Source organism: Physeter macrocephalus, chromosome 18 (genome assembly GCF_002837175.3).
Source record: "Physeter macrocephalus isolate SW-GA chromosome 18, ASM283717v5, whole genome shotgun sequence".
NCBI lineage: Eukaryota > Metazoa > Chordata > Mammalia > Artiodactyla > Physeteridae > Physeter > Physeter macrocephalus.
In genome coordinates, this window is record NC_041231.1 from 52,292,199 (window position 1) to 52,313,091 (window position 20,893).

General features: G+C 39.6%; 1 protein-coding gene across 6 annotated transcripts in view; it reads right to left on the minus strand.

Moving 5' to 3' along the window:
* Window positions 1-20,893, minus strand: part of GOLGA4 (golgin A4) — an 85,466-nt gene that overhangs the window by 20,660 nt on the left and 43,913 nt on the right. For all 6 annotated transcript variants that reach the window (XM_028479145.2, XM_055079932.1, XM_055079930.1 and 3 more), the window contains 7 exons: window positions 20,003-20,181; window positions 17,648-17,776; window positions 14,981-15,136; window positions 9,079-13,301; window positions 8,160-8,281; window positions 7,632-7,762; window positions 1,314-1,427 (listed from right to left, as the gene is read on the minus strand). In XM_028479145.2, coding sequence (XP_028334946.1) covers window positions 1,314-1,427; window positions 7,632-7,762; window positions 8,160-8,281; window positions 9,079-13,301; window positions 14,981-15,136; window positions 17,648-17,776; window positions 20,003-20,181 — 5,054 coding nt within the window. The remainder of the gene's footprint in view (window positions 1-1,313; window positions 1,428-7,631; window positions 7,763-8,159; window positions 8,282-9,078; window positions 13,302-14,980; window positions 15,137-17,647; window positions 17,777-20,002; window positions 20,182-20,893) is intronic.

A 20,893-nucleotide genomic window follows, 5' to 3' on the forward strand; every position in this document is an offset into this window, starting at 1 on the left:
GAGCCTGCGCGTCCGGAGCCTGTGCTCCGCAACGGGAGAGGCCACAACAGAGTGAGGCCCAAAAACAGTCTACTCAGCTTTGCTCGATGCTAATAATCAAGATATATGTACCAAGCAGCACAGCATAGCAAAGTCTTTTATAAAGTCCTCTTCTCTCCATTTTGGAAAAGTGATCCATGTAATTGGTTGTCTAGAAAATTGCTATCTGGTCACTGACTTCTGTAATGAATCCTCTATAACTAAAGGATGAAGCCAAGAATGTGTCCACCTTTCCCAAGACCCTCATGACAGAGCTATGAAGACCATACTGGAATGAGTGAGAACATTTTAGACGTACAACGGTACACTGCCCAGATTCTTGAATGGGGGCCCACAAGCCCTGCGGGTGTGCACTTGTTGGGGTGCAGAGCAGGACAGGAAGCCACAAGGTAAACATGGCCTTTCATAGCATCATTTTTACTTAAAGATGGGGATTATTAAAAAAAGAAAGAAAGAAAGAAAAAAAGAAAGAAAAAAAGCCTGGATATGGAGTGCCAGATCTCTTTGAATTCACTGCAATTTTCCAAAATAATCCCATTGCATCTATAACTGGTCCAAGGAGAAAAGGAGACACTGTTTTTCTCAAAGGCATACAACTAAAAACATTTTTATGTCACTACAAATAAAGATATATTATAGAGCAGGGGTCCCCAACCCCTGCTGTGGACCAGTCCACAGCCTCTTAGGAACCAGGCCTCACAGCAGGCGGTGAGCAAGCAAAGCTTCATCTGCCGCTCCCCATCGCTCACATTACCGCTTAAACCATCCTCCCCCCACCCCACCCCCACTCCACCCCCTGGTCCGTGGAAAAATTGTCTTCCACAAAACCAGTCCCTGGTGCCAAAAAGGTTGGGTACTGCTGTTATAGAGAATGTAAAATTTATATGAATTCTTAGCACCAAATATAAAAATCTAAAATTCTCATACTTTCTCTGGACCATTTTTGGCTCTGCCCCAGGGCTATGAGGTTAACTCTCCTCTGCTGTTCTTTCCACGGGAAAGACTGAGAAGCACTGGTATCACAGAAACGCCCTGGCTCTGAAGTCTGGAAGACTGGGTTTATATTCCCAATAGAATATTTATTGTGTGAGCTTCAACATTTTATTTAACCTCTTTGAACCTCAGTTTCACTGTCTATAAAAAAGAGGCAGGAATCTCCCTCTTGAAGGGCTTTTGTTAGTATTAGATGAGGGAGGTAGGTATGTTAGCAGGCGAGCCAATGAAAATGACAATGTTTTCAAGGAACGTATGGAGCCAAGTCCAGTTCCCCTCACTTTATCATTGCCAGGGTTCTCCTCCTGCTCTAGTCTTTGCTGGTATTTCTTCTGCAGCTCCTCAAGTTGAGTCTGTAGATCTATTACTTTTGCAGTCATTTCTTCTTCACGAGCCTTTAGAATAAAAAAAATATTAACAAACATATCAAAAAGAATGCAGTAAAGAGGCAACATGATCTAGAGAAAACTACCTTTGTAGGAGAAACCAACACCTACACATTTTTGGAAACACAAACCACTGTTTTTACTGTAATTCATTACTGTGCTCTAAACACCTTCCTTCATGCCCCACCTTTAACTCCAAGCCCTTTGAAAAGCTGCTCACTCTTCCTAGGATGACTTTTCCCACCCTCAGTCCTCCTGCCCCCACCCCATAAAACTCATCAAGCTGTTTCTTTCCCCTTAAACTAGGGTTCCAAGGTTTAAGCAACACTTAGGTGTGTAACAGTGTTGTGACAGAACTGTAAAATAGAATCTCTGTTTTAAGACTTTGGCCTTTTCTACACTAGGATTTGATTTCTAGAAAATATCCAATATAAACTAGTTTTATGCACAGCACTGCTCAACCAGCTGGCAACTTACTGATCACAAGAAGTTGTGGAGGTTTTTTCTCAGCCCCTTGGGAAGGGGTGCACAAATCAAGATGGTTCTTTGTCCTAGTTAGCAAACCTGTACGTCCCCTTCACATCTGCCCGCAAACCATACCAGTGGTTCTTTGGAGTAAAATGTTCAACTAAAATCTATTTTTGAAAAAAAAAAATTACTGTCCAATGTATTGGTAACTAACGTAATGTATCCATTTGCCCTGAACTTTGCAGAAAACAGACAAGGCTGCAAAAGTAATACATGACTTACTGGTTCAAAAATCCTTTTTATAAAATTTGGCATACAAATCATTCTCTCTTCTGTTCTGACTGCCCTGGTAAAAGGCTGTTGCCCACCCTTAAATTTTTTCATTTGTCTTGATAATTGCCATCATTTGTTGTACAAAGCAGTCCAGACCTCTCCTTGCTCTTATAAATCTTGCAATAACCTTTGTGCTAAAAGAACATTTCACATTGGAATATTGATCAGTGCTTGCTGAGTGAGAGACTAAACAGGAAAACAGCCACAAGCAGCTATCTGATTTAACAGATGCTGACTTGCCAGAACCAAGAAATATCATTCTCAAAAACAAAAACAGGCCCCAAGGCACAAAATAAAGCAACAAACCACAAGACACCTCAAAAATCTAACTTTAAATACCATTTGTCATGAAACTTAGACCAACTAAAAAAGAACGAACCCCTTCTCTCAACATAAGCAAAGCAGGGGTCTCTTGTAAATAGCCTCCTTCAACATCTGCCCAAGGCACTCTAACCCAGCCTCCACCCCTAAAACACCACTGATCAGAAACTACTGTAAATCTCTAACTGCCTGCAATCCTGGTTTACTTACTGTTTTTATTCTACCATCACATATCCTGTGTGGATGTCTGTGTCAATGTGGTCTAGCCTTGTCTGAAAAGATCACCTCTTACAGCTACTTATTCAGTTAGGTCCAGATTCTGATATGACAATCAGCTATGTCTGACATTGCCTTTGACAGTTGGGAGATACCAACAGAAAGCAAGCCCTCTAAGAATTGGAAAAGAATCCTTGATGTGTTGTTTCTAATTTAAGAAACAGTTATATAATTTCCTTTGTAAAAGCTTTCTGCCTTCTTGAAGGGGGAAAGAAAGCAATACTGCTTGCTCTGAAGCAAAAACAGTAAGAAAAACTAAACTGAATATTTATGCACATACATGGAAATTATGTTTTAAAGACTATTATGCCAAAACCAAATCACTAAAATACAGTAAACGTCAAAAAGAAACCAGTTTGTATCTAATGTAGCTGTAAGATCTACTCCCTCCCAGTGAGACTGCTCTGAGGTTGGGACGAAGGCAGTCAGCTCCCTTACTTGTGAGACTCAACTCCTTTCAGATGTCACCAGCCCCTCTCCCCAAATGAATGCTCCCTTTGCGCTACCAGGTGTCACTTCCTTCAAATTTACCAAGTGTCTAGCGTGTGCCAAGCATTTGGCTAGGTCCTCAAGACTAGAGATGAACAGCAAGATCCCTGCCTACAAGATGCTAATAGTCTAGAGGAGAGGACAGATACATTAATACATTCCTACACACATATGTATGTATGACAAAAGTAACATGTCGTAAGTAAAGTAATAAAGTACCAAAGGAAGACAGGTGCAATTAATTCTATTTTAAGGGGTTTCAAAAAAACTAAGTGAAAACAATATGATGCAGAAAAGCATATTCAAAAAGCTAACTCTGGGGTAGGACAGGGAAAAAACAAGAATATATTTCATTTTTGCTTCTGTTTGCATAAGGAATCACGGGAATATTATTACATAAGAAACTAATGGTTACCTGTGGAGGGAGAAGGGGAACAGGGTGTAGAATACAGAGAAAAGTTTGGATACAATTCTCATGATAGACCATTCTCCAAGTATAGGTTTTTTTTTTTTTTTTTGCAGTACGCGGGCCTCTCACTGTTGTGGCCTCTCCCGTTGCGGAGCACAGGCTCCGGACGCGCAGGCCCAGCGGCCACGGCTCATGGGCCCAGCCGCTCCACGGCACGTGGGATCCTCCCGGACCGGAGCACGAACCCGTGTCCCCTGCATCGGCAGGCGGACCCTCAACCACTGCGCCACCAGGGAAGCCCAAGTATACCTTTTTTAAAAATACTATTTTGATCTTTAAACCATGGAATACATTTGATTCAAATTTTTTTTTTCTGAATACAAGATAAATTTAAAACCTTTAAAGAAAACTGCCAAAAGAGATGACAACAGCTGCACTAACTCATGAAGTGTGAGAATGTACTCTTGAAGCACCAGGAAGAGGAGCAGAGGTGAAATACAGGGAAGACGGAGCTAAAGCTGAGCTCAGCTAGACCACAGACTGACCCGGAGGACGGGGGCACCAGGACAAGGGAAGCCACTGCAGGTGTTCAGGGGAAGGGATATGATCCCACTTTTGTTTCCATATAGACAATAACTCTGACAGGAAGAGACGAATACTTTACGGGGGAAAAAAAAAACAAGAGCAAGGAGACCAGGCAGGAAATTAATACAGTAGGCCAGACCAAATGGAATATGGCAGCCTAGACCACGGCAGAAGCAGGGGAGTTAAGAGGAGAGGAACGGGCAATGAGACACTACAGCCGAGAGTCTGTTACATGTTGGAGAATGTGCTGGAGATACACAATTAAAGGGAGAAAGGTGACTTCTCTGCCTAGGAAATCAGGGAAGATAAGCAGATTTCATGTCCTAAAAAGTGTGTGGATGTGGATGTGTGAGGGGCTGAGGAAGACGGGAGGCGTGAATTGAGGATGACAAAGTTCTCAGTTTCCTCCAAGCAACGGTAAGAATGTGAGCTAAGACAGTGAAAGCAAGAAAATGAACAAGTCTCTGTGCTCCACTTTGCTATTAACAAATCATGGAATTATTTTAATGGATGAGGAAAATATATAGCATTCTACAATGTCATCATTAAGACAAATCATCAATCTGATAACAGCTTTTTCAGAGGGAAAAAAAAGTACTACATAATACATACAAATCCATATAAAACTCCAATTCTGGAAAATTTTAAATGGGAGAATGATAAGAGAATATATCTCAGAATCAAAGCAAAATGGTGTTTACCTAGAATTGGTAATATCGCTTTTAGCAATATATGCTGTTTTAAAAAAACTCTTCAAGACAGAGTATGTATCTGGGGTGTTTGGATGGGGACTGCTGATTTAATCACTGGCCACCCTGTACTCTGGCTATAAGCACTTGAAATGTGACTAATCCAAACTGAGACAGGCTGCCAACGTAGAAGCACGCTGAATCTCAGAGAATACATATATCATTTTTATACTGACTACATCTTGCAATGATAATGTCTTGGATATAATGGGTCAGCTAACATTATTATCAAAATTAAAGTCAGCTGATTCTTTTTTTTTTTTTTTAATGTGGATACCAGAAAATTTTAAATCCCGTTTGTGGCTTGCAGTGTATTTCTAATGGACAGTGCTGGTCTAAGGCACAGGAAGGGGCCTGGGGAAGAGTCCTCCTGAGTCCTCTGGCCCACCCTCCACTTCCTGCCCACTTGCTCTACTTACTCCAAGGCTGAAGCTGGGAGGACCATTTATTTTCTAATAAACAGCAGATCTTCCAGGAGGAACCATACCAGAGACTAACTGCTACCTGTCTCCCTGTTCACTCACCCCTCCACCTACAGAGGCTTGTTGTGACCTTGGAAAGTGTACTGTGTGTTACCTCCACACCCCCATATACACACATTCAGAGACAGAAGTAGTTCACAAAAGGGAACACTACAGCCGTGACACAGTTTATCCCCTGCGAACGAAGCTCCCTGACTTAACTATCCAAGTTCTTTCCTTAGGGAGAAGCCTTTATAAAATATATGAAGCTAATGAAGAATCAGTGCTCTACCACTCGCCATGTGTAGTTTTAGGGAAATCATTTGACTATGCTGAACTCACTCTCCTGCTTCTGCCACACAAAAATAGGAGATGAACCTAAACCAGCTGTAATGTATCTTCCAATCCCAACATTCTCTAAGCATTCAAGAAACAACAGTATTTTTTAAAGCTTCACATAATATACTCTAGGTAAGTATAGGAAAATGTGAAATCACTCAAATTTTCTTTCACAGTGAGGTCTAAAGCTCAAAAATTACACGAAGGTAACATTTAGATTCATGTATCAGGTAATTTCAGCTTTTTCAAATACATTTACAAAAATTGGGACTTCCCTGGTGGTGCAATGGTTAAGAATCCGCCTGCCAATGCAGGGGACATGGGTTCAAGCCTTGGTCCAGGAAGATCCCACATGCCACGGAGCAACTAAATCCGTGTGCCACAACTACTGAGCCTGCGCTCTAGAGCCCGCACGCCACAACTACTGAAGCCCCCGCACCTACAGCCTGTGCTCTGCCACGAGAAGCCACCGCAATGAGAAGCCCATGCACCGCAACGAAGAATAGCCCACGCACTGCAACGAAGAGTAGCCCCTGCTCACCACAACTAGAGGAAGCCCGCACACAGCAACGAAGACCCAACACAGACAAAAATAAATAAACAAATAAAACTTTAAAAAATAAAATAAAATAAAATAAAATAACTACTACTAGAATCTGTTCCTGGCTCAGACTTCTACTGCTGCCATAGCCAGCTGAGGCATGATTCTCTAATTTATGCATTCCTAATCATCAAATGGTTTTTAGCACATAGTGAAATAAGGCTTGCAGTAACTAAAGAATCTGCAGGGCTTCCCCAGTGGTGCAGTGGTTAAGAATCCGCCTGCCAATGCAGGGGGCATGGGTTCGAGCCCTGGTCCGGGAGGATCCCACATGCTGCGGAGCAACTAAGCCCGTGCGCCACAACTACTGAAGCCCGAGCGCCACAACTACTGAAGCCCGAGCGCCTAGAGCCCGTGCTCCGCAACAAGAGAAGCCACCGCAACGAGAAGCCTGCACACCGCAACGAAGAGTAGCCCCTGCTCGCCACAACTAGAGAAAGCCTGTGCGCAGCAACGAAGACCCAACTCAGCCAAAAGTAAATAAATAAATAAATATATTTTTTTAAAAAAAATCTGCAATCCAGCAAAGAATAATTTACACTGCTTTACATTCAAAAATGTTCTGCAGTCCAAATACTCACTAGCATTCATGGCTTATCTTCATACACAAAAAGGACAATACTAATCCACCACTAGAAGAATAAGTACATTGAATTTAGCTTCCAAACTACATATAATAGATTTGGCTGATGTATTCCTTTTTTTTTTTTTTCCTATCTTTTTTCCTCCCTTGAGAGCAACAAAACCTGTGCAAATTGGGTAGGGATTAAATAAAATTAACTGGCCCTCCTGGAAAGTTCCCAGCTAAAGCTCATACACACACTACCTGTCCCAAGCACAAGCTCTCAATTCTTAGTCTGGTGCTCTCACAATTTGGTCTGAATTTGGGAGAAAGACATAGAAGAGAATCCATTCTTCCCCTTACTAACTCACTGTTGCTTCAAGTAGCCTATATGCCTGGTTAGCAGAAACTGATCAGAAAACTACAATCCTAGCAGAAATCAATTAGACTCCTTATAAATCTGCAAACAGTAGAGAAATACTAATTTGAATAATACTGAACCCACCCCCCCAAAAAAAACCCTCTGCACTAGAGAAAACAGGAAATCTGACAGCCAATCTTCTTTAGCACTGCCATGAAATCTATTACAGCTAAATTTCAAGAGAGAGAAAATAAGGTACATCAAGGATTTCTTCATATCTTTTGGCTGTTCTTTTTAGATCATCTTCTTTCTCTGTAATTTTTTTATATAACTGATTTGTCTCCTCTTGATGGCTTTCCAAAAGTTCAGCCTCCACTTCCTGGGCTTTATCTAATAAATAAAAAATGGACACATACAAGAAAACACATTAGGTAAGAATATCTGTATCCCAATTTCTGTAAGAACCCTTGTTCCAAATTAAATTTGATTAAAATCAATTGATCAAATTGACCAAATGTACCCTTCTCACGGAGCAGAAGTGTCTTTGTTAGGTAATTAATCAGGTAATGCTTTCAGGTTCTTCCACCTGCTCCTCCCCTCTGACAGGCAAGCCACTTTCAGGCAGCACAGTTTCCCATCAGAGAATTTTCTTGGGCAAGAATCATTTTTTTCTCCAGTTTATCATTACTTTAAGCACTTAGCACAGTGTGAAAAGAATAAGCTTAAATTATAAATAGTCTCTGCTGATTCTGATTTGTTTTTTAATTGAATTTAAAAGTTTACTTACCAATGGTCTCTTTTATGGTCATTTCCAGCTCCTGCTCCTTTTGTGCCAGCTGTGTATGAAACTCCCTCATCAGCTGTTTTAGTGTGGAATTGTGCTTCAACTCAAGGTCTTCCTGCTCCTGTCTGAGTACCAAAAATATGAAGAGCTAACTGCTGTCACACAAAAAACAAGCTGTAAAGAGCTACCTGGTCTTCACGACAGTGTATATAGTATGACCTCACCAATATCAACCATTTTTAAGGAAGTGTGCATCCACGTGCGTGTGCGTGTGCGTCTCCAGGCACAAAAAACTTCTGGAAGGGTAAGTAAACTACGATTAACTCTAGGGAATGGTCCTGATGATTTGAGAATTTTTACTTTCGACTTAAAATTTTTCATCATACACATCTATATTATATAATAACAATATAAAAATAATTTAAAAAATAATTACTGGGATATGTACCTAATAACCAGGATCTCATAGGCAAGAAATGGTGTTTTTCCCCTTAAACTGACATGGAATAACACTGCCTCTTGCCTTAAATTGTTTTTATTTCTCTTCGGTATTTAACTTATTATATTTATGTTCAATACTAACAAATTTAGGTTGTGAAACTTAACTGTATTAGACACAAAAAAGAGAGATTTCATTAAGGAGGACTGCCTTAAAAATATTCATACTGGGGGCTTCCCTGGTGGCACAGTGGTTGAGAATCCGCCTGCCAATGCAGGGGACACGGGTTCGTTCCCTAGTCCGGGAAGATCCCACATGCCGCGGAGCGGCTGGGCCCGTGAGCCATGGCCGCTGAGCCTGCGCGGCAGGAGCCTGCGCTCCGCAACAGGAGAGGCCACAACAGTGAGAGGCCCGCATACCGGGAAAAAAAAATTTTTTTTAATAAATAAATAAATAAATATTCATACTGAAAAAAAAACTTACTTGATTTTCTCTTCCATTTCTTGCTCATACTCTTTCTTTATTATATCCAGTTCTTGCTGATGTTCCTTCCGCAACATTCGAAGATCTTTCTGCAGTTTAACCATCTCCTGGCTCAGCTTCTGCTTCTCCTGCTCCACCCCTGCCAATTTAAACTCCAGGTCACTGTGCTCAGCCTCCATGTTACGAAGCAAGCTGGGTTGGACCACATGAGATTTGGACTTTTCTTCAGCACTTTCTTCCAAAACTTCCTTGGGTTTACTTTTTCCATCCATCTGTTGTTGTAGAGCCTGTAATCTTTCAAGTTTTGAGGTCAACGCTCCAATTTCAACTCTATGTCCTTCCCTCTCTCTCAATAAGCAGGAATCCAGCTCTTTTATCTTTTGCTCCAAGATCTGACAGGTCAAGTCCTTCTCCTGGAGGGCTTTCTGGACACCATCAACCACATTCTCCAAGTTCTGCTTTGCCCCTATGTTATTTTTACCTCCCTCTTCTTCCACATGATGGGATACTAACAAGGAGTATTTGGTTTTTTCTTCAAGTTCTTCTTGAAGATGCTTTATCATCACTTGATCCTCGTGTTGCTTTGCTTCAGCCTGTTCTATCTTTATTAAGAGCTCCTGGTATTTGCACTGCATTTCAGAATGAGAAGAAATTGTGTCTTTTTTTTCCTGCTCTAGCCTCTGCAATAGCTTTTCCTTTTCAATTAAACTGCTTTGTAAAACACGGATTTTTTCTTCACATGCCTTCTGCACACAGCCTTGGGAATCTGCTTCTTGCTCAGTGCATGCTGCCTCATTTTCTGCTGATCTGGGTGCAACTGATGTTTCTGATTGTGGTGAACTTCCCACCGACTTAAGTTTTTCTTCCAAGACATGAATTTCTTTCTCTCTTTCCTGCAATTTTGTATTTAGCTCACTCAGATGGCTTTCTCTGTCTCTTCTATACTGCTGTTCTTTCTCTTCCATTTGAGATAACAACTGCTTCTTGATGGCAGCAATTTTTTGTTCAGCTTTTTTCTTCAGTTCCCCTAATTTTGCAGCACTTTCTAACTCAAGTCTATCTTCCAATGCCTTTAACTCCTCTTCTTTGCTTTTCGCAATTGAATTCACATGTTCCAATTCTTTCTTCGTAGATTCAAGTTCAGATTTCATGGAAGATGCCTGCTTTTCAAGGCTTAAGACTTTTTCTTCAGCCTCTTTAACCCTGTTGTCCTTTTCTTCACCTAACTCTTGAATGTGTTGAAGTTTCTGAATCATTTCTTTCCGTTCGATATCCTTTTGTTGATCGTAATTTTTAAGAACTTCATTTAAGGACTCAATTTCAATTGTTTTCTGAGTAACATGCTCCTCTAATTCCACAATTCTTGCTGTTTGAGTTTTTAACTCAGTCTGTAAATTACGGTCCTTTTTCTCCATCTTGCTCTTCTTATCTTCCACTTCCCCCTTTAAATATTCAAATCTCTTCTTTTGCTGATCAAGGTCCTCCTTCAATAAAGTTATCTGCTCATCTTTTTCACTGGTTTCCTTTGTTTTTAACTCAAGCTGCATCTGCAATTCTTTACTAGTATTTTGATACTGTGTAAATCTTGACTGTGCTTTCTTCTTCCATTCTGAGAATTTGTTGGCCTGTTCAAGAGCAGAAGTTTTCTCCTTACTCAGAGTTTCAACTTTCAAAGATAAATCTCGCACCTGATCCAGCAATTCCTGTTGCGCTTCATCATGTTGCTTACTCAGTGATGAAATGGCTGCTTCTTTTTCAGTTAGGCTGATGCTATTCTGAAGTTGAGCGCTCATATCAGTTAGTTGTTTACTAAGACTACTGATCTCAGCTTTTTTTTCTTTAAGCTCTTCTTTCATCGAAGTGACAGCATTGATGTTTTCTGATAACTCCTTCTTCAACTGAGTGATACAAGACTCCTTTTCTGAGGCAGCCTGTTGCTGATTTCCTCCTTCCTTCTGTAAGGCTTCTTTTTCTGTCACAAGACCTTCAATATCGGCCTTCATGCTCTTAATCTGACTTTCTTTTTCTTCCAACTGATGTGTAGCATGTTGTAAAGAACTATTTAGTGTGTGTTGCTCTTCTGTTAGCTGTCTCAGTTGTGCTTCTAATTCAGAAACTTTGCAAGTTTTACTTAGTAGTGCCTCCTTAACTTTAGTTGTGTGGTGTTGACAATGGGAGACCCTAGAGAGAATGGCATTAATTTTGCTGCTACTAATGTTGATGAGCTCACTTGTTTTAGCTTGTAATAAGGCTTCCGTTTTCTTGGAGTAAATGTCCAGCTGAACTGCTAGCTCCTCGGACAGTTTTTTGAATTCTAAGCTTTTGTCTTCTAGGCTTTTCTTATTTCTGTCATGTGAAGATTTCAAACTCTGGAATTCTTCACCTGTGGTTTTCAGCTTCTCAGTCAACTCAGAGACCCTAAGCTTATCTTTTTCTGCCAGCATCTTCAGTTCAACTACATGCTCTTGAAGAAAAGTATTTTCCTTCAGAGAGTGATTCAGGTCAACCTCCAGCTTTTCAAGTTCAGCTTTCAGTTTAGCTTCATTCTGTGAGACAGAAACCATGTGAGCAGCCTTCTGGTTTAACTGTTCCTGTAATTCCTTCAACACGGTATCCTGCTTAGCACCCTCTTCCTTCAGCCATGCCATTTCCTTGTTCATCTCTTCTTTTTCACACCCAAATATGAGGATCTTTTGCTTCAGTTCTGCTACCTCTTGTTCCTTTTCCTGTAACTGGATTTCATGTTTTTCCTGAAGTTCTTCAGCTTGCTGGTTAAGTTTCTGCTCCCAGACTGCTATGACATCATTGAGTTCTCTCCAGTGCACCTCAGTAAGACTTTCTATTTGCTCCTTTTGGTTTGTCTCCAATCTTGACACTGCATCATTGATTCCAGCTGAGTTAGCCTCTGCCATTTCCAAAATTTTGGCATTGAACTGTTTTTCTTTCTGACTGAGCTCCAGAGCAGTATTTTCGAGCTCTTTCTTAAGTTTGGCTTCCTGATCCAACAGTTTCTTCTTTAATGTTTCTTGCATCTCCTTTGCTTTCTGCTTAATTTTTTCTATCTTTTTCTCTTGATTTTTAAATTTGGTTTCATACTCCTCTTGCAAAACATGAACACTGTCCTCCTTGGCTGATAATTTCTGTTTGAGTATTTCAATTTCTTTGCTCTGTCCTTCTCTCATTTGTAAAATTACATTTTCCTTTTCCATTAAGAGTTGCTTTGTCTGTTCCTGCTCTATATTATCTTTAAGGTGGGACTCATAGTGTTGGGTTAAAGATTTTACTTTTTCTTCCATTTCACTATTCTGTTTTTCAAGTTGCTGCATTAAGTCCTGTACCTTGATTTTGTGAGCATCTAACTCAGCACAAACATCTTTCTTTTGAGTGTCAACTTCAGCTACCTGTTTGGTAAGAAGAATTCTTTCTGTTTCCAAATCCAACAACTTCTGCTGCAACTGGGCCAACTGCTCCTCATATGTTTCTACCTGCTCATTCATGGTGCTCTGCAGTGACTGAAAGAGCTCCATCTTAGCAGATGCCTGCTGGAGTTCCCCTTCAGACCTTTTAATATCTGCCTCTAAATTCTCCACATGAGCCTGATGCTCTTTTAAATGCTTGTCCTTTTCCTTCAGAAGAAGCCCAAGTTGGTTAATTTCATCTTTTAATGCCTTCTCAGTTCTCTGGATAGACATCTCTTGTTCTTTAATGATGTTGTCAACCTGTTGCTGGTGATGACTTTTCTGTTCATCCAGCTTGGCCTCTAATTCCCGCTTCACTCTATCTGCTTGATCCTTTAGTACAGAAAGTTCTTCTTCTAGCCTGTCACGGGCTTTTAATACTTCCGACAGTTCAGACGATAGTGATTCCAATTCTGTTTGCTTCACATCAAGCTTTTCTAAAGTCTTTTCATTCATCTCTTCTATGTGGGCCTGAAAGAGAACCTCTTTGTCATTCAACAGTGTTACTTTTTCTTGTTCACACTTTTCTCTAAGTTTTTCCATTTCGGTCTGATGCTGTTGCTTTAAGACTTGGAGTTTTTCAGTCCAAAGGTTATCCTGCTGATGCTGCAGACTTTCCAATTCTGTCTTGTGTTTTTCAACCATGACTGTAATTTCTGTATTGTGCTTATTTTTTTCAGCTTCCAAATGAATAGTTAAATCTTCTGATTGATTTTTATTTTCTTGCAAGCTTTTTTCCAAAGAACTTTCTAATTCAAGAATTCTCTGTTAATGAAAACAGATGTGTTTTTATTAAAGTACATATTTGTTAGCAATTATATATATGACATGATGTCTACACCTACTTAAAGATTAAAATTTAGATAAACAACTTTACATATCTTACCAAACACTAGAAAGGACAAAGAATCTGTGCTCAATTCCTAAATGAATCATATAATAAAGAAAAGATTCTATTTTTTACACAACTCATAATTCCAGATTCTTTCTACCTATTTGGGTAACTATTTCAACTACCTGTTTTTTCAAGAATATTCTGAATGGATAGTGAAGAAGAAATAAATCATAATGTAGATTAATAGTAACTGCTGGTAGAAAAATGAGTATTTTTTTCTGTTTTTTTAAAAGGCCTATAATAGTATTCTAATACTTTCATAACTTAATTTTGGAAGAAAAATAACGTATCTGGCTCTTACCCCAAAAATTATTACTTAGAAGATACTTTTCAAAAAGAAGGAACTTACACAAATTTTACCAAAGTAATTTACAAAAAGTAATAGTAAAATGATTATCTCATGAAAATATCAATCTTGACTGAAAGGAAAAGAGCTAAGGAATGTCAAGGCATTGTAAGGAATGTAAGGCAGAGCCAAGGAATGTCAAAACTGGAAAGGTCTTAAGAAATTACCAGGGCTTCCCTGGTGGCGCAGTGGTTGAGAGTCCGCCTGACGACGCAGGGGACACGGGTTCGTGCCCCGGTCTGGGAAAATCCCACATGCCACGGAGCAGCTGGGCCCGTGAGCCATGGCCGCTGAGCCTGCGCGTCCGGAGCCTGTGCTCCGCAACGGGAGAGGCCACAACAGTGAGAGGCCCATGTAACGCAAAAAAAAAAAAAAAAAAAAAAGAAATTACCAAATATCAATCTCTTCAGGTGACAGGTAAGGAAATTAAGGTATAATTAATTCACAAAGCTAGGAAGTGAAAGATCTAGGCCTCCTGAGTACCCATTCCTCTCTACCATGCCACCTTACAGAAATGTTGGAAGTGGGAAAAAAAAAATACAGTTTAGAAATAGGGGTAAGAAGTGTGAGTGTGTCACTGTCTAAATCAGAGCAAAAAGGCTAAAAAGTCTAAATAACATCAGTCAGTTTATTCAAAATAGGTCGAACATTTCATACACTGTTCAAGGGAAGGACAGAGGGCCTTAAAAATGTGCACACGGAAATATATATACTAACATGCTCACCACAGGACTATTTTTAATACGGGAAAATTGGGGAAAAGTTAAATGCCAAAGTAGAGCAAAGGGGTAACTAAACTGTGATATAAACAGAGAATGAATTATGTCCAGGGCGTGGCACGAGATGAAGCTGAACAGGCAGGAAGGTGTCAGGGCAAGTGCTGAGTACAAAATGAGGCCACTTCCTAAAGATGAAAGGTGAGTAAGCACTGGAGCTAAGATGCTGCACAGCCTGAGGGCAAAGAATCGGAGCGAGTGGCTGACAGAAATACAGCCAACTAAAGGCAGGTCAGGAGCACCATGTAGCAGACATCAAAACCATTCCCATGAACAGCTCTTACTACCTAATAATGAATGGAGTGCACATATATGTAAATTTAAAACAAAAGCTTCTCTACAACCTTATATTGACTGCAGAGATAACAACAGTTTTCCTATACAAGCAGTTCCACAGCTGTGGAACCTGAAGAATATTTAAACTTACAGTTCTGTAAGTCTCTGCTTCTTGCCGAAGGTCCCAAAGTTTGTTTTCGCTCTCTGTGAGGATTGCCTTCTTCTGCAGCTCTAACTCTTCCAAGGCCAAAGATTCTTGCTGTTCTTTTTCTTGAGTGATCTTCAAATATTCAGACTGACTTTTTTCCTGTGCCAAAAAGAGTAACATCACCTTAGACCCACGTAGATCTTCAGCATTCCCAAAGCACTGCCACAGGAATCATTCATTTCATTTGATCCGCACACCAGCCCTGCAAGGTAGGCAGTATCATTACCTCTCTTCCCACACCCTGGTCTGCAGAAATAAGGCGCTGTGGCTTTTTCCCTATGGTCTGGCCAATCTTTGCCACAATCACTATTGATATGAAAAATTTTGTTCCAGTAACCCTACTATGTCTGCTATTTTTTCACTACTTAAAATGTTTTGCAAAATATCACTGAATGTGCAGGGTCACACAATTGTTACTACTCTTCTCTGCATGCCAGTTTGGTATTTCAACTCTAGGCTGAGAAATTTATATGATTTATGAGAAATACCTCACTATAATAGGGAACCCCACACAGAAAAGCAAATCAAAATCAGAAGATTACATGTGAATATACGGATTAGATCAAGGAAATATTTATAAAAGCCTGTATAACTCTTCAGATGGTCTGGCCCTGACAAGCTTCTTCTTTGACTGTCCTTAGTATATGTCAGTATTCATATTAATACTGTTTACTGTTCTGAAAAGAGAAGCTCCAGAGAGCACTTTTAACATTTAGTGACTTTGGACTCCAATTAAGTATACTTATCTATACCTATTGCTTAGGGTTCATGTGGCCAACAGTAATATTTTCAGTCCATTTCACTTTGGTGAAGCATATTGCCTTAAGTAAAGATTTTGTACCATATTATAAGTAGATTGATAAGAAAATATTAGTTTCTATAACATCAATTTTAAAACATCATCTAAAAATGTTATATTGTTTAATGTAAACTATAGGTTAAATGCATCTCTATCTATGTCCGTAAATACAGAAGAGGAAATTTTAATAGTCTGAAGAATTTTGATTCTCAACTCCAAGCTAACTCCTTTGAGAAACTAGGTAGGAAGGGGAGTGGAAGGGGGCGAAAGCATGTGCACATACGTGTACTTTACATGTGTCTGTGTCCTGTGCTCGCTAGTGGGTATATGTCTGAATATATCAGTTCCCAGAACACAGTATTAACAAGGCCAATGTTCAAGGCTCAGTGCCCCCAATTACTCCAGCATGAAAACCCACAGCAGCTCTTTATGACCTGAATTTTTAGCACCATTCCCAGCTTCATTTAGGTCCTTAATGTCCCGCTTTGTTCCTTTATTTCCTTGTCCCTATTTTAAATGTATGCTATCGTGTTATAGTTTTTTTAAGTACTCTTGTAAACAACTTTAAATCCTTTTGGGACCAACAAAGAATACAAATATGTACCCATACAGGTGTACATTTCACAACCACGGACTAAATCACTAACCTCAGCCAACAGCACTGTCAAACCATGTGCCTGTTGGCCCCACAGAGATTAGAGAACTCCCTGACTCAGTTCAAGGATCACAGCTGCTGGAAATCCTCAGAGCCCCAGGTCCAGCTGAGAGTGAAAAAAAAATGTGTAAAAGAAAGGAGATTAAAGGGACTTCCCTGGTGGGCCAGTAGTAAAGAATCTGCCTTCCAATGCAGGGGACGCAGGTTCGATCCCTGGTCGGGGAACTAAGATCCCACATGCCGGGGGCAACTAAGCCCGCATGCCACAACTACTGAGCCTGCGCACTACAACGAGAGAGCCCACGTGCTGCCAACTACAGAGCCCACGCGCCAAAACCAGAGAGAGAAAACTCGCACGGCACAACTAGAGAGAAGGCCGCATGTCTCAACAAAGATCCCGTGTGCCACAACTAAGACCCGATGCAGCCAAAAAAAAAAAAAGGAGATTAAAATTATAAAAACTATTTCTCATCCTCTCACACTAAAAGCATTTTTAAATTATACATATTATCTCATGGATAATAGCTTCATATAAAAACAGTAAACTACATTTTCAGCATTAATACTTCACAGTTCAAGAGAAAAAATTTTTTGCTTTAAACTTCCAAATTATACTATTCCAACAAAGCTTTCTTATCTTGCTTTTCTGGTTATTGTTTTAGTTAGTTCAGTCAGTTTTCTCATTTTACTTTATCTTTTTAAACATCATATGGATTGAAAATTACTGAAATTATTCTACTTAAAATGAAAACTACTTGGTTATTTTCATTTTGTCTTCTTTAAAATGCATTCAGGCAAACTCTCCGAACCTTAAGCTCTGATACATTCAGTCTGGTGAGTTTTTAGACATTCTTCCTAAGTTACGCAGTCGCTGCTTCAGTTACCCTATGTTCCCCTTTACTTCTCCCTAATCGCAGCCTACAGCCAGGGGTGAGAGGAATGATAAACAAACTGATAAATGAAAGCTTGTTAGATGAGAAAATTTAATTTTCAGATAATACTAAATTAACAAGCTCTAACAGCCTCATTCCTGCCTACAGCCAACCCTCTCTGCATACTAAAATGTTAAGGCTGCCAGTAGCGTGACCTCAAGTTGGGAGGCAGGGGTGAGGGGCTGACAACTCTATAATGTGGCCAAAACAAAATTGGTACTTACAAGAGCTACTTTCATTTGCTCCTGAAATTCCCTTTCTTGGGTCTGAAACTTCTTAGTCAGTTCCTGCTCTTTGCTGGCCAGCTCCTCTTCATGAAGCTTCTGTAATTTTGCAATTTGTTCTGAGGATTTCTGAAAAGCAACCAAATAGTTCAAGTGAGACACCCAGAATAAAATATGTAACTCTACAACTAAATAATGCTTTACTATAATCAAGTTAGTAGCTTCTTAAGAGGAAAAATTGGAACATATTTCCCACATAAATCAAAAGTCACCAAACCCTTGAGAGTTAAAAGAAAAACCAGTAAAGTGTTGCTCCTCATTTAAGACAAGGAGAACTGCAGCTGCAATGGTCGGTCCTATGGGGTTGAAGCTCCAATTCCACATCATACAAAGATGTTCCCCACCAATCAGGATAGGGAAGCACAGTAGGGGGAATAAGGATGCTCTCAGAGAGGGCACTTGACCATGGTCAAGGTGTTCCGGCTACAGTCATCTATTTATGCCTAGCTTTCCAGGCATGTACTACTACTTATTAAAAAGTATTGACCTTGTTCTTTCTTGAACAGGCGGACTCAATCTTATAAAAATGTCAAATCACCCTAAATAAATTAAAAATTTAATATAATCAAATAAAACAAAATGAGGGAAGGCCCACTGGACAAAATAAACATGCAAGAATAGCTGATCTCTTCTGAAAAATAAAAGTAACAAGGAGAGGCTACCAAATAGTAGAACATTATAAAACTAAAACATATGATAAAACTGGTATTAGTATAATACCAGCACATGGTCAGACAAAGCAGTGGAACAGCACAGAGAATCCAGAAGGCCCATACGTAGCACTACAATAATTTAGTATATAATAAAGGTAGTATGGCATGTCAGAAAGGAAAACATGGGTTATTAAAGAAATGATTTGAAGGCTACTAGGTAGTCATTTGGAAAAAATTTAAGTTGGATCCCTACCTCACTCCTCACACTAAATAAATTTCAGTTGGATCAAAGATTTAACCATAAAAAATGAAAACATAAAAGTGTTAGATGAGAGGGCTCCCATGGTGGCGCAGTGGTTAAGAATCCGCCTGCCAATGCAGGGGACATGGGCTCGAGCCCTGGTCCGGGAAGATTCCACATGCCATGGAGCAACTAAGCCCGTGCACCACAACTACTGAGCCCACGTGCCACAACTGCTGAAGCCCACGTGCCTAGAGCCCACGCTCTACAACAAGAGAAGCCACTGCAGTGAGAAGCACGCACGCACCGCAATGAAGAGTAGCCCCTGCTCGACACAACTAGAGAAAAGCCCGCGCGCAGCAATGAAGACCCAATGCAGCCAAAAATAAATAAACAAATAAATAAATTTATTTTTTTTAAAAAACTACAATGATGTCATTATTTTAACTTAGCTTGGAAAGATTAAAAAATTCAGGTAATACCATCTTTGTGAGGGGGGGAACATATTCTAATACATTGCTCATGAGTATAAACTGTCCTCCACTGTGCTTGTAGCAACTATCCAATAATTATAAATACACATAATTTTTTCCTAGATTCCACTTCTAGGAATCTATTCTAAAGAAACACCGATGTGAGCAAATATGATAAGGATATTCACAATTTCCAACAGTAAAAACTGAAAGCCTAAATATCCATCAGCAGAAGACTGATTAAATTATGAGCTATTCATACAATGAAGTCCTGAGCAGTCTTTAAAACAAATGGGGCATCATTATCAACACAATAATAAAGAACAACCTCCAAGACAGATTATTAAGTGGAAAAGCAAAATACAGATCAGTATAAATAACATGCCATCTTTTGTGTTTAAAATAAATAAATAAATAGAGACTCCCCCGGTGGCCCAGTGGTTAAGAATCTGCCTTCCAATGCAGGGGACGTGGGTTTGATCCCTGGACAGGGAACTAAGATCCCACATGCCGCGGGGCAACTAAGCCCACGTGCCACGACTACTGAGCCTGCGCGCTCGCGCACCGCAACTAGAGAGAAGTCTGCACGCCACGACGGAAGATCCCGCATACCACAATGAAGATCCCATGTGCTGCAAGTAAGACCCAATGTAGCCAAATAAATAACTTAGTTAATTAATTAAAGAGAGGATTAGAAAACATAAGAGAGAAATTATATGCAGAGACTATCTCTGGGAAGTATAGCCAAAAAGGTACACATTCATTTCTCTATCAAAGTGCTTTTTTCCTATATCCTAAACATCGCGAAATGATCAAGGTCTCAAACAAAATACAAATTAACTCTTCTTTACTATCAGTGATATAGGAAAACCGTAAGACTTAAGTTTCAACACTGCCGTAGCCCATTTCAATCCAGAAATATTCTTACTTTCATTACATGAACAACCTCCTGTTTCACGTGGCCTAATTCTTGTTGAAGTCTGTTACGCTCCTCCTCACTTGTTTTTTCAATGGCTTTTATTTGCTCCTCCATTTCTGCTTTCATTTTTCTCCGTGCTTCTTCTGTTTTTTGGGCTGTACTCAAGGCTTTTTCAAGTTCCTCAAAAGCTATAATGAAAACAGCAGAAAACAAGTATCTCAAGAAATACTATCATTGAGCTAAAGTGTTTTACATTCAATTTATGGGAACTAAGAGCAGCAGTAGCAGAAGAGGTTAAAAAACTCATCACTGTTTTAAGTCAAGAGATATTTGAGTAGCTAAAAGCCACAGAAATGTCCAGTCACTGAAAGCAATTTGTCACTGAGTTCTGGATTCAGATCTTAAGATTGCTTATATGAACTTAAGCTCAGAAGTTAGACAAAATATTAAATTACTAAAGATTGCTCACTCTCCCCACAAGTGTCCTTATGGATAGCAAATTCAAAGAAATGAAGACTTGTACCTACTTCTGTAGTATATAATTCCAATTGCTTTTTTGTTTGTGATGCAGTTCTTATCTAATTATCTAATTATTATCAATTATCTACTTATTATCTACTTATTATCAATAATTAGGTAATATATGGAGGTTCCTTAAAAAACTATAAATAGAACTACCATATGACCCAGCAATACCTGAGAAATCCCATATACCCTGAGAAAACCATAATTCAAAAAGAGTCATGTACCAAAATGTTCATTGCAGCTCTATTTACAATAGCCAGGACATGGAAGCAACCTAAGTGTCCAACAACAGATGAATGGATAAAGAAGATGTGGCACATATATACAATGGAATATTACTCAGCCATAAAAAGAAATGAAACTGAATTATTTGTA